This window comes from Galendromus occidentalis, unplaced genomic scaffold, assembly GCF_000255335.2.
Source record: "Galendromus occidentalis unplaced genomic scaffold, Mocc_1.1 scf7180000076006, whole genome shotgun sequence".
NCBI classification, from domain to species: domain Eukaryota; kingdom Metazoa; phylum Arthropoda; class Arachnida; order Mesostigmata; family Phytoseiidae; genus Galendromus; species Galendromus occidentalis.
The window spans coordinates 510,691-521,912 of NW_003803996.1; the positions used below are offsets into that span (position 1 = coordinate 510,691).

The 11,222-nt window shown below is 51.7% G+C and overlaps 4 protein-coding genes across 4 annotated transcripts; 2 read left to right on the forward strand and 2 right to left on the reverse strand.

The window, feature by feature from the left end:
- Window positions 1-954: 954 nt before the first annotated feature.
- LOC100904594 (phosphate carrier protein, mitochondrial) lies at window positions 955-3,096 on the reverse strand. Its single transcript, XM_003738499.2, has 2 exons — window positions 2,587-3,096; window positions 955-2,130 (listed from the first exon to the last, which is right to left on the reverse strand). Exons 1-2 carry the CDS (start codon window positions 2,957-2,959, stop codon window positions 1,445-1,447), a joined length of 1,059 nt encoding a protein of 352 aa, XP_003738547.1. The 5' UTR covers window positions 2,960-3,096; the 3' UTR covers window positions 955-1,444.
- Window positions 3,097-3,749: 653 nt separating this feature from the next.
- Window positions 3,750-4,742, forward strand: LOC100905168 (NADH dehydrogenase [ubiquinone] iron-sulfur protein 5). Its single transcript, XM_003738501.2, has 3 exons — window positions 3,750-3,990; window positions 4,226-4,339; window positions 4,462-4,742. Exons 1-3 carry the CDS (start codon window positions 3,836-3,838, stop codon window positions 4,514-4,516), a joined length of 324 nt encoding a protein of 107 aa, XP_003738549.1. The 5' UTR covers window positions 3,750-3,835; the 3' UTR covers window positions 4,517-4,742.
- A 186-nt stretch (window positions 4,743-4,928) lies between these two features.
- Window positions 4,929-7,401, reverse strand: LOC100905315 (heparan-sulfate 6-O-sulfotransferase 3). Its single transcript, XM_003738502.2, has 5 exons — window positions 7,037-7,401; window positions 6,729-6,911; window positions 6,449-6,610; window positions 5,988-6,264; window positions 4,929-5,864 (listed from the first exon to the last, which is right to left on the reverse strand). Exons 1-5 carry the CDS (start codon window positions 7,225-7,227, stop codon window positions 5,478-5,480), a joined length of 1,200 nt encoding a protein of 399 aa, XP_003738550.1. The 5' UTR covers window positions 7,228-7,401; the 3' UTR covers window positions 4,929-5,477.
- Window positions 7,402-7,485: 84 nt separating this feature from the next.
- LOC100897956 (sialin) lies at window positions 7,486-11,214 on the forward strand. Its single transcript, XM_018641737.1, has 4 exons — window positions 7,486-7,646; window positions 9,121-9,238; window positions 9,330-9,565; window positions 9,763-11,214. Exons 2-4 carry the CDS (start codon window positions 9,147-9,149, stop codon window positions 10,980-10,982), a joined length of 1,548 nt encoding a protein of 515 aa, XP_018497253.1. The 5' UTR covers window positions 7,486-7,646; window positions 9,121-9,146; the 3' UTR covers window positions 10,983-11,214.
- The last annotated feature ends 8 nt before the right edge of the window (window positions 11,215-11,222 follow it).

The following is an 11,222-nucleotide window of genomic DNA, read 5'->3' on the forward strand; positions in this document are numbered from 1 at the left end:
GGGCTCCTTCCACCGCTCGCCTTGTCCAGATTCCAAGTCTCTCTCGCCGGTTCAGAAACGACGTCTGTCGACACTTAGATTTGGGATTTACTGAATGAGTGGGGCTCTCTGATAAAATCAGCCCTGAATCGATGAGCAGTCACCTCAGTTTCGCGAGAGCGTGTGTCAGGGACGAAGCTCCTTTGCTACGCAGATGCGGGAGTTGCCTCGAACCCATCCGTACCCGAGAACTCTCTTTCCATGTTTCTGTCACGTCATAGATTCGAAAAAGTCGAATCGATTCCGGGAGGTACGAGATCTTTGACCGTGTGCTCCTATTATAGGCCGGATACATCTAGACAAAAGGCTGCTGCCCCTGCAGACTCTGCGGGGAATACCTCTTGGACGCCTGCTCACTGCTGGGAGAGGGAAGCCTCCAAAGGAAAGAGACATCGACCGAGGAACGCACATGGATATGGAACAATCCACTTAGACGAGAGGTTGCATATATGTAATTTAGTCTTTCCGTTCCTCCTGCTCAACAGCGGCATCACCGGTGCTGGTAATGTGGGTGACATTGGGAGTCTCGCTCCCACAAAAGTGAAGATTCAGAAACGGCGGGACTCGGAGTCTGTTTTACGCAAGAATCCCCATCACAACGAAAGGCCGGCTGCTAAGACGAGCGGCGCATCGCCTACGATCCAGAAGTTAGCTAGGATGCTACATAAATATGATCTCGCTGAGACTCCACGAGACAATCACGTGCGATCTCGCTGGGTTGTGACTGTCGTGACTCCTTCGGCAAGTATCGGAATAAATCCCCCAAGCCCGGATGGATATCGACGAGATAAATGACTCTCTCAGAGCGTCTTCACGAGGCGCAAAAATACACGTAATCGAGCCGGGCAGTCGTCAGTCGACGTGACTTTCTGAGTACGCATCTTGGGCGCTGAAGGAGAACGAAATCGAGTTCTGAGGAATGGAGGTGTTTTATTTCTGGTTCAGAAGCGAAGAACGACGATGACTGATCTGTTTTCAGAGCGGCTTCTCTTCCTCAACACGCATGGCGCACACCCTCATTTTCCAACCGACATCCTCTTGCGCAATCCTTCCGTTTTTATATTAATTTCAATTTGATTGATTCAATTCACTAGACCTAGAGAATGGGAGACAGCCAAACACCATCTCTCCGAAAAATACTCGAGCACGCCAACGTTGACCGGGCTTTTCGTCAGTCTCATGCATCCGTCATTCAACTTTCAACCAATTATAAGTACCCCCTGCACACTAGACACGCGAGAGTCACGAACCAATGTTTTCCGTGTCTCCGAAATGTGAGCGTACCGAATCGTGTCTCGCTCTTTCCGTGTTCTCAATCGGACAACATTTTCGTATGAATTTGTTTCTGATCAATTAGTTCAATAACTACTCGAGGTGGTCGATTACAGCCTTGTGCGAGCCGCGTCTACTTCTGTTCCTTCTCGAGTTTCAGACGGAGACTCTCGGGCATCTGAGGTGGTGGTGGGCGGGGGAGGCGGAGCGCCACCTTGACCGCGTCGTAGATGAACCATTGCAGGGCGGTGAGCGTACCGATCATGATGATACGAGGAACGAGACCCTTCCAGAGACCGGCGAAGCCGAGCTTCTTGGCAACATCAACAGCGGTCGAGCCTTTGTCCTGGTTGAGTTTAGACACGATGGTATCGGCGGGATGCGACACCACGGCACAGAAAACTCCAGCGATATATCCAGCGGTGAACGTAACGATCAACTGCTCGCCCTTCGAGCATTGGTCACGGGGTTTGGGAACGACGTGCTTGTAGAGCAACTCGACGGTTCGCTCGAAGCAGGCGAACTTCATCATCGTGTAGGGGATCTGTCGCATCCACAGCGGGGTCAGACCCTTGTAGAGACCGCCGATTCCCTCGTCCTTGAGGATTTGCGGGAAAACTTTGGCCAGGTACGGAGAGCATCCGGGCTGGGTTTGGATTCGCACCTTGCACGCCTCCAGTGGGCAGAGGGCGATATCGGCGAAGAATTCGGCAGAAGCCGAAGCCGCAAGGTACAGTGACGTTCGCCACAGGTAGGTGTTCTCCTCACCGAGGAGGTCGGCGTAGAATATCTTGAACACTTCATAGAAGCCGAACTTTCCTGGAATTAAGCACGAGAGTGAGTCCTGACTCCTGGGGAAGACTCGAAGGTCTCTTTGACCGGGATACCTTATTGCGTTCTAGAAAAATCCGTGGCAAGAGCCAGAACTTCGGGAGCTTTGGTGAAACCGCTCAGCCATCTCGCAGACAGGACGAGGCTCGACGCGATTCGCTCGAGAGCACGATATCTGATAGAAAACTCTAATTCCTCGCCTCAAGGCCGAGGTCGTTTCTTTGACGGTCACCTGACTTTCAATGACATAGCCTTTCGAAGTTTCGGACAGAAGATTTCTTTTCAAAGACTGACTGAGTGGTTGCAGTTCAGAGACGCAGAGACCCAGTCTGCGCATATGATCGATAAACGCTTAGGACACGTGCGTGATCCGCGAGAGGACCCGGCAATCGCATGACACCCGAAAGTGATTTCGTGAACTACTCTCGTAGCGGTCAAACCTACCGAGACCCTGGAGCGAGTATCCGATGGCTGTTGGGGCCCATCCTCGACCGAGTCCTCGAACACCTTCTTCTGCGTGGGTGAGCTTGAAACCCTGGAAAATGCTCTTGTACTTGGTGGGATTCGTCTGGATTCGGCACTTGACGAGATCGAGAGGCGTCAACGCCGTGTGGGTGATACCGCACGAGAGGATCCCGCCGAGACCGCAGAGGGCGTAGTATTGTCCTGAGCCGTAGACGACTTCGTCGGCGGTGTTGGCTGCCGAGAGGACTCGAACCGGCGCCGCGGGAGCTCCCGCCTCACACTTCGCCACCATAGGCGCGAAGGGCGAACGGAAGCGCTGCTGGCCGTCCTGTGATTGGAAAATCTTCAACATATTCTGATTCGTTCTCGGACAACGGTAGCCGGATGATCGAATAGAACAGAATGAGCCTCACGACGTCGCCGACGACGAACACTGCAACTAACTCGACAAGGGAAGATGGCCGATGAAAGTCACCCCGTTGTGTGGTGCTCGCGATTGAGCGGTCGTTGCAGTCACCGCAGCATAACCCGCCAAATTCAAAGAAGAAGTTATCGTGGCAGTTGTGCGGTCTCCCCCGTGAAGATTTCTTGTCTGGTGCAATTTTGGTCTCTCGGAGACGTCTGTCACATGTCGCTGGACGATCGGAGTTGCGGCTCTCGTTCGAGCTCCGACGAGTGTCTGAACGAGCGACTGACGACAGAGAGAATAATTAACAGGAAAGATGGGATACAACCGTTCAATCTCTTGATCAGGTTGCGTGAGACTATATGCGCAGCTCCTGGAAATCAGGCGATCATCTCTGAGAGGGGATAAAGCAGGAATCCAACCAAGAAACTCGGTCTCGGGCTCTTCCTGACAGGACATATCTGCGCGAACGCTCAGTTTGAAGCGGGAATCCGAATCGGTAGGTCGAAGTGGGATCAAGCTTTTTACAAACTTGAAGATTCCCAAATATTCCTGCACGGCCTGTGGTACTCTGTGACGGAATTTCTAAGATTTTGGAATTCTTCTAGCACATATTGTCCATTGGTGCTCATCTCTGAGATCTATCAGGCGACAGGCCTGCGACCGCGCATAGGAACTGTCTTCGTGTGTGGTTCGATGCTCGGTCGTTGTTTTTGTTGACATCCGGAGCTCGTCTGCACAGAGTTTCGTCTCTTCTCCCAACGAAGGGTCATCCCGTGGACGGGTCCACTCACTTTACGATTTCTTCGGTGAAGCTCGACAATGTCGCATCCCGGACCTCTGATATACACTCCTGGTACAGACCTCTCGTCGTTCTTCGAGAGGAGCGGTCGCCGGCCGCAATGCCGACCCCTTGCTTTACAGCTCGCAAGGTGCCAAGACGCCTACGGCTACCCCCACCACATCAAGAAATGTCAGTGAGTATCCGATTTCCCCAGATCCCGATCGCCCTTTGGAGCGCACGATGACGCACACGACACGTAATGGTCTCTCGAGTATTATCGAACTTCCCGGATATCGCTTGTGCTCGCCGAGAAGACTGCAGCGACGACACTGGGAGTCTCGGAGGAGGCGACGATTAGCAATACAACGATAGAATGGAACCGGATCCTCAAATATATATTTTTTCAATGTGATATATCCCCACCGCAGGCTAGAGTGGGAGGATGTCCAAGAGTGCAGTTTCACCTATCTGCAATATGCCCGCGCGAAAACCATCAAAGAATACCGTGAGAAGCTCTTCAAAGAAGGCAAACTAGAACAAAAGTGAGTACCGGAATCCTGTCCCATCGTTCCAGCTTCGAGCTCGTACCTAAGAGGGTCTCGAGTCTCGACTTAAGCATTTCTGCGACATCGGATCGCTACTTATCGCATTTTCCCCCCCGCAGGTACGTGGCGCCCCAAAAAGACGCGATAAATCAGGAACACGGCTGGACTTTGTGAGGACCGATAATCTGATCCGCTTCAAAAAATGTATGCGCATATGCAGCCTCGATACCGCGCTTGACGCGGACGCAAGTCGATTCGGAACCTCTCCATTCATTTCCGCGTTCGAATACATATTTTTGTCGTGGGTTGCTCCGTTACGCTCTGCGATATATTTCATGAAAGATGAGCATAGTGCTGTCTTGATTGAAATTAGTTATGAATGGAATAAAAGCAGATTGCTAAGAGATGTTTCAGGAATCGTTCTTCAGCGGACAACCTATTTTTCTGATTTTCTTCCCGGTGTAGGGATGGATTCGATGGCAGGGGATGGTTCAAAGTTCTGAGGGATAAAGCATGCCGAGGAGAACTGACCCGCTCGATCCATACCTGCTGCCAGCTCTCTCATAATGACCATGAGAATATATCGAGGAAAACTTTATTTTCGGGAGCAATACCCGGAGGAACAATATCAGAATATGAAGTCGGAGTTGAAAGACCGAAAACTGTCACATAAGAGAGAGAGCAACCATCAAGGGCGGTACACGACCCGTATCATATAAATGGCTCAACGCATCACACCAGATTAATTTACGCTTGAAGCGGACGAATTGAATTACGAGGAATTATCGGGAGACTCAAGAAAACGCTCGAGCTCAACATTTCGTTTCTCTTGATAAAGCTGAGGTCAACACCTAGTCTCCCTCACTCACTCGCACATCATTCAAGAAGTCATGTAGCGGAGAGAGTTCATCCTCTTACAATATCTCCATGATTGAAAGAGCTGAAAATCGTCTGCCTGACAAAAAAACGCGTGGCCATGCTCAAGTCTGAGTGGACGATTCATTATTGCTGCTCGATCACTGTAGTCGGAGTGAAATATGTGTATATACAAAACGTGTCAAAAATGGGCAAGGCACTTGTAAGGCCTGCATTCAAGAAGTGATTGGATAACGCGAGGAATCGACGAAAGTGAAAGCTAGCGATCCACGAAAATATCTTCTCCATCGGCCCAATCAGGATCTTCGGCCTCCTGGGATTGAGCGTCGAAACCAGTGCTCGGTTCATTTTTATCCTTGAACGTTTCGTGGAAGCGTTCGAAGAACAATTCTTTGGCGTACTCGTACAACTGCACGTCGAGGTGGTTCGCTTCCCGAACCACGCCTTCGAACGCTGAGGCTCTATTTGAGTTTTTCAAATAGTTGGAAAGACGATTCAATCGGTGATTGGGCTGTGTTACAAAGTGGAGATCGAAGGCGCTCTCGAACATTTTCTGCGAGATATTGGGAAATTCGGATAAACCAAAATACGCCATGCGATGGAGATTGCTCTTCGCGCTGTGCAGAAGTATCATGTCACGGTGACTCTGCAATCGAGAGGGGCTCTTTATTATGTCCGCGTTATTCGTGAGCTGGCCGTTTGGCTGGGGGAGAATCGACGGAAAACCGTATCCAAACACGGGGAAGGGGATCCAGAGCGAATTACTCACCCTGTTGACGGTTTCGTCGTAACAATTCACAAGTTGAAGGTCGGCCAACATTCTCGTCTGGCGGTCGAGTGCTAAATTGCTTTCACATAGAGCAAATTCTTCTAAAGTAACAGTGGATGGATCTCGTCCGGCGAAACAGTTCTTCACATCGGGCAGTGAGTACTCGTGACCGCCGCAGAGATGGCGCGACGGTCGCGAGCCTCTTTGCTCAACAAAGTGTTGCCACTCGCTCCGGAATCTTCGCACGGGATCTCGGAGGATTGTGATGTACAGATACCTGTAGAGATGAATCGAGCTCTCTAGGATCCAGCAAAAGTGCTTGTACGAAACCCGGAGTCGGATTCGAAAGAACTCCGAATCGGGCTGGGTCATCTCATCTCCGAGTTATAATTATTATCATTATTATTGTCGATCGGAGCTCGGAATCCAGGCGAAAGAGCGCCCTCCGATCGGCTGCTTACCGTCGTTTGATCGGTTTTCCTCTGATTTCGTCAAGGACGCGGTCGACGCATCCATTCAGCTCTGTCCAGTCCGGGTGAACTCCGCACCGCCAACCGGCACTGAGTCGACTGAACAACCAGGGACTGTGGGTGACGGGATCCAAACACCGGCATTGCTTCCGACTACAAAAAAAACGAAGAGGCACCAGCGTTAGGAACGGCCAAGGATAAGTTCCTCTTGGCAGATATTCTAGCTGACATCGGACTCTCGGTCTCGGGACGATCGGGCCCCGGAGCTCACCTCGGTCGCTTCACACAAGCACAGGGCCTCTCGAGGTCGAGGTCTTCGATGAGATGTTTCTCGAAGAAATTTGCTCCGGCGTTCTGGATCTGAAGGAACACTAGGACGTCCTTACCCAACTGCAGATTATAAACTGTGTTGTTCGCTTGAGGGTTGCGCTCGCCTAAGGAACGCTCTCTGGCCCTGAAAGGGGAGACTAGGTTCAATCCACCGCATGACGTCGGCGTTCGGAAAGCGCGAATTATTCACTGCGTGACTTGAAGTCCTTGCTGGAGTTCCGTTCCAACTTCGATCACATGTTCCCTTACCTCAGTTTTATTAAGGGTCGGTTCCGCTCCAGGAGGAAGCCTTGGTACAGATTCCCCGCGAGTAGCCCACAGAAGACTACTGCGAGCACAAATAGAACGGAACCTTTCCGAAAAGAGCATGAGCTCGACGAGAAGTTCTTCGAGGGTTTCGGACTGTCAGCCAAGAGCGGTCGCTCGATATAGGAGACCATTCTGAGGAGTCTCCGTGAGAGCCGGTTGGTCACATCGCGCAGTCCCAGACCTCGTCACAGGGCTCATGTGTTGGAGCAGCGAATCCACAATGGCAGTGGACAACCAAAATCGTACGCGAGAAAAAAGAGGGAGCTACTCTCGATGTTTATATTATGGAACCGCTCTCTGTGCACCCTTGTGTGTGTGGGCGGGCAGCCATCTGGAGAGGGACGGCAGTGAGAGACGGAGAAGACCGCAGCACGGGGCGGCCTTTAGCCGCTCTACAGGAGCGCCAGGGCAAACCAGAGTGTGCTATACCATTCTCCGAACAAAATGGCGTCATTCGCCTGCCAGTAGCTCGGAGCGGTTTTCCAGAGCGAACCGAGAAGCTCCCGGAGTACGTTCATGTGAATGGCTGGTCCTGCACCGATGGATTCAGGTGAGTCTTCAGCCTCGCAAGTCTTCCATTTTTCTTTCTCGAAGCCATCTCCAGCATTCAGATGCTCAGCGAGTTCTCACTATGAGAGATTTGACAAGTCGTTCGAATCCTCTCGCGGTGACAGCATAGAACTGGAGACGGGCGCGCGAAACTCCTCGGGTACACTGCTCGATCGGAAATTCCCTCGTTCCCCCGAGCTCGCCAAGGTCTTTTCATCGTGTTGGAGACATTTGGGACGCTCGGGCTTCTCTCCGTGATGAGAGACGGGAGCTGCAGCTGTTCGAATCCGCAACAGGAATGATAGGAATGTAGGCCGAGTAAGCTGCCGAATTGCATTCGTATTCATATTCCCGAGCGAATGTGACTCTATCGGTCTGGGCTCGCCGCTGTCATTCGATGGTTGCCGCGAAATTTCCACCGGTCTCCGACTACAATGAAGAACATTGGAGTGAATATTTGTTCCAGAAGAGCAACACAAAAGGCGAAGCGTGCCGAAATCGTTGGATGGGGGATTAGGATGAGAAGAGCGCGGCGTCACGGCCCGGGTATTCCTATGGTCTACCAATCAGGCTGCAGAACTTGAATTTGTCGTAAGGAGTACGAGGGTAGCTTCTCCCCTTTCTCCCCCTGTCCGCTCTCCGCAATTTGCTCGAAGGCCCTCATTACCTGGAAGTTCGTTGCCCTTTTCGAATTGAACTCCTCTTTGCGGGAATCCGCGACTCAGATCCGAGAAGCCGTTCGTCTTTCTCGGATGCGTATGCAACGCATTGACAGTGCTAGGAACGCTTCGACAATGAGTGATTGCCAAAAAGCTCGATTGAGTTAGCGGATATTGTTCCGCTCCCAGCCCCGTCAATTTCCGACAGATGGTCGAGCTTGCTCCGGCTCATCGTTTCTTGACATCAATGAGCGGACTTCGAGTCGGAGTCATCCGTAGTCGAAGTTGATCTCGCGGCATGGGACGTCATCCTCGATGGAGTCCGGACCCAAATACAGGACGGGTCTTAGAATCGCATCTCACAGGCGCTATAGTGAGAGCGGGTTTCGACCTCTAGTCGGCAGAAGATGGTCTCGGTTCCGGAATCGTGTGATGGACATTTCCGCCGATCCGTCCCAATTCGAGGGGAGGTGGAGCATAATACTATTCTGGGCTGCTCTGACGTCATGGCTGCCCTATTAGGCTTTTGTCGGCGCTCGTCAGGATTGAATCTTTGAGCCCAAGCAATCTTGACGCCTGACCTAGAAAAGACTGTCGAGCATGCCAGCATGCAACCGAGAGGTCCAGCAGACGGTGCTCACGATCATCCCGCTCGATTGCCAATGTCGATAACTATGTCATAAGTTACAATGTTTTGATACCATCGAATGCCTCGAACGTACGAGGATTGCACTGGTGTCGGATTCCTACGTCAGGCTCCAAGGACCTAATTAACGTAATCGAATTGCAGCTGATTGTCTTATCCCAATGTTCCAGCTTTGAATGGCCGGACACGACGATAGATGTCTAAACAGATCCGATACACCGCGCTCCCCGTGAGCGGGGGGCGCAGCCGGTGGTCACCCCGTCGGGAAAAGACATGCATAGCAGCCAGGTGCGTTCGTCTCCCCCGTATTTTGCCCAGAGGCCACCCTTACCTCTATGCCGCTCACTCCATCTCACGGTGTATGATCGATTTTTTTCAGGTACACCCTTGTGGTGATGCTCTTCTGGGCGTTTTTCATGCTTTACGCCCTCCGAGTCAATCTTTCCGTGGCGATTGTCGCGGTCGTGAATCTGACTGCCCTCGAGAAAAATCTCTTACCCACCGTCGACCCGCTACTAGAAACGTGTCCGAGGAACTCGAGCGTGGCCGCGAGCGGTCTCGTTTCGACGAGCCCCGAATACGGCGGCGAATTCGATTGGGATGAGAACACTCAGGGTAAGCGATATCCCGGGTGATTTCCCGCGGTGATTTTACGAATTTTTCCTCCGGAGGATCAGGATGCGGATGACGTGTTATTAGAGGACGATATGCGTATTTGTGTAGGAGCTTCCAATCCATTTACATCCAATGATATAGAGCATGGTGCATGTACAGATGGAATGGGAGACGTGATATGTATGTTTTGTTCGCAGGGATGATTTTAGGTGCATTCTTCTACGGATACGTGGTGACGCAAGTGCCTGGGGGACGTCTCGCAGAGCTCATCGGTGCTAAATGGCTCCTCGGATGCGGCATTTTCATCACATCCCTTCTCTCGATCATCACGCCGGCAGCCGCGCGTATTGGAGGAGCGTACGGTCTCGTTCTAGTCAGGGTGCTGCAAGGATTGTGCGAAGGAGTCGTGTTCCCATCGTCGATGGCCCTGCTCAGTCACTGGGCTCCGAAACACGAACGATCTCGTATCATATCGTACAATACCATCGGTACATCGATGGGCACAGTGGTCACTCTCATGGTGACGGGTCAGCTCTGTTCTCACGAGAACGGATGGCCGAACGTGTTTTATCTGTTCGGCGGAATCGGTTGTGTTTGGTTTGTCGTCTGGGCGCTCGTTGTTCACGAGAAGCCCGAATCGCATCCTTGGATCTCAAAACAGGAGCTCAACTACATCCAGAAGTCCCGAGGTTACATAGCTGCGCACAATGTCGAACTTCCATGGAGATCGATTCTGACGTCCCCGGCGGTGTGGTCGCTGGCGGTGACGATATTCTGTGGGAATTACGGCTTCTATTTCCTCCTCATCGATCTGCCGAATTATCTTAGCGGGGTTCTACACTATAAGATCTCAAATAACGGCTTTCAGAACGCTCTCGTGCATCTGTCGTGCAGTCTGAGCATGTTACTGTTGGCACCCGTCGCGGATTCTCTGCGGAAGAAGCGACTGTGTCGAACGACGAAAATCCGGAAAATATTCCAGGCCGTCGGCCTGCTCGGTCCGGCGGTCTGTCTTTCTCTAGTGCCTTGGGCCGGTTGCGATCACTTGAAAGTCATAACATTACTCGTGACGGGAATGTCTCTCTACGCTTTCACGGTCGGAGGTCAGAATCCGATGCCTTTAGACATGGCCCCGAATTTCGCCGGAACCCTCATGGGAATCACGAATGGCTTCGGCAATTTGAGCGGGATGGCAGCGCCGCTCATAACCGGCTGGGTTATTCAACATAACGACACGCTGACGCAATGGCGGAAATTGTTCCTCTTAGCGTCGGCCATCTACTCCTTCGGGGCAGTACAGTTCGTAATTTTTGGTTCTGCTGAACTTCAGCCGTGGGCGGCACCAGCGCCCAACGAAAAAGAGCTTCTCGATGAAGAGAGCACCAACAGTGATCATGAAACGTTGCATCTTACCTGAGCCGATGAAGCGAACTTGCATCGAATGCTTTCGTGGGAGGCTGCAATCGACAGCACCTTGTTGATAGCTCTCACTGGAGAGCACCGTTGATGAGCCGATCGGATATGGGTAAACGTGATAACAGAAGACGCATTGGATGAAAGACATCTCTTCACCGAGATGACTTTAATTTATACAAGCTCTTATCTTGATGATTGCGTTGGCGGTTGAAAAGGAGAGACGATTTTGTGATATTGTATC

Bases quoted from the DNA above. Each gene is read 5' to 3' on its own strand.
- LOC100905168 (XM_003738501.2), top strand. From the start codon at position 3,836: ATGTCGCATCCCGGACCTCTGATATACACTCCTGGTACAGACCTCTCG. The intron at 3,991-4,225 runs GTGAGTATCCGA...TCCCCACCGCAG, and splicing joins CACCACATCAAGAAATGTCA to GCTAGAGTGGGAGGATGTCC. The intron at 4,340-4,461 runs GTGAGTACCGGA...TCCCCCCCGCAG, and splicing joins GAAGGCAAACTAGAACAAAA to GTACGTGGCGCCCCAAAAAG.
- LOC100905315 (XM_003738502.2), bottom strand. From the start codon at position 7,227: ATGGTCTCCTATATCGAGCGACCGCTCTTGGCTGACAGTCCGAAACCC. The intron at 6,265-6,448 runs GTAAGCAGCCGA...TCATCTCTACAG, and splicing joins GGAAAACCGATCAAACGACG to GTATCTGTACATCACAATCC. The intron at 5,865-5,987 runs GTGAGTAATTCG...TCTCGATTGCAG, and splicing joins ACGACGAAACCGTCAACAGG to AGTCACCGTGACATGATACT.
- LOC100904594 (XM_003738499.2), bottom strand. From the start codon at position 2,959: ATGTTGAAGATTTTCCAATCACAGGACGGCCAGCAGCGCTTCCGTTCG. The intron at 2,131-2,586 runs GTAGGTTTGACC...GCTTAATTCCAG, and splicing joins ATACTCGCTCCAGGGTCTCG to GAAAGTTCGGCTTCTATGAA.
- LOC100897956 (XM_018641737.1), top strand. From the start codon at position 9,147: ATGTCTAAACAGATCCGATACACCGCGCTCCCCGTGAGCGGGGGGCGC. The intron at 9,239-9,329 runs GTGCGTTCGTCT...GATTTTTTTCAG, and splicing joins AAGACATGCATAGCAGCCAG to GTACACCCTTGTGGTGATGC. The intron at 9,566-9,762 runs GTAAGCGATATC...TTTTGTTCGCAG, and splicing joins TTGGGATGAGAACACTCAGG to GGATGATTTTAGGTGCATTC.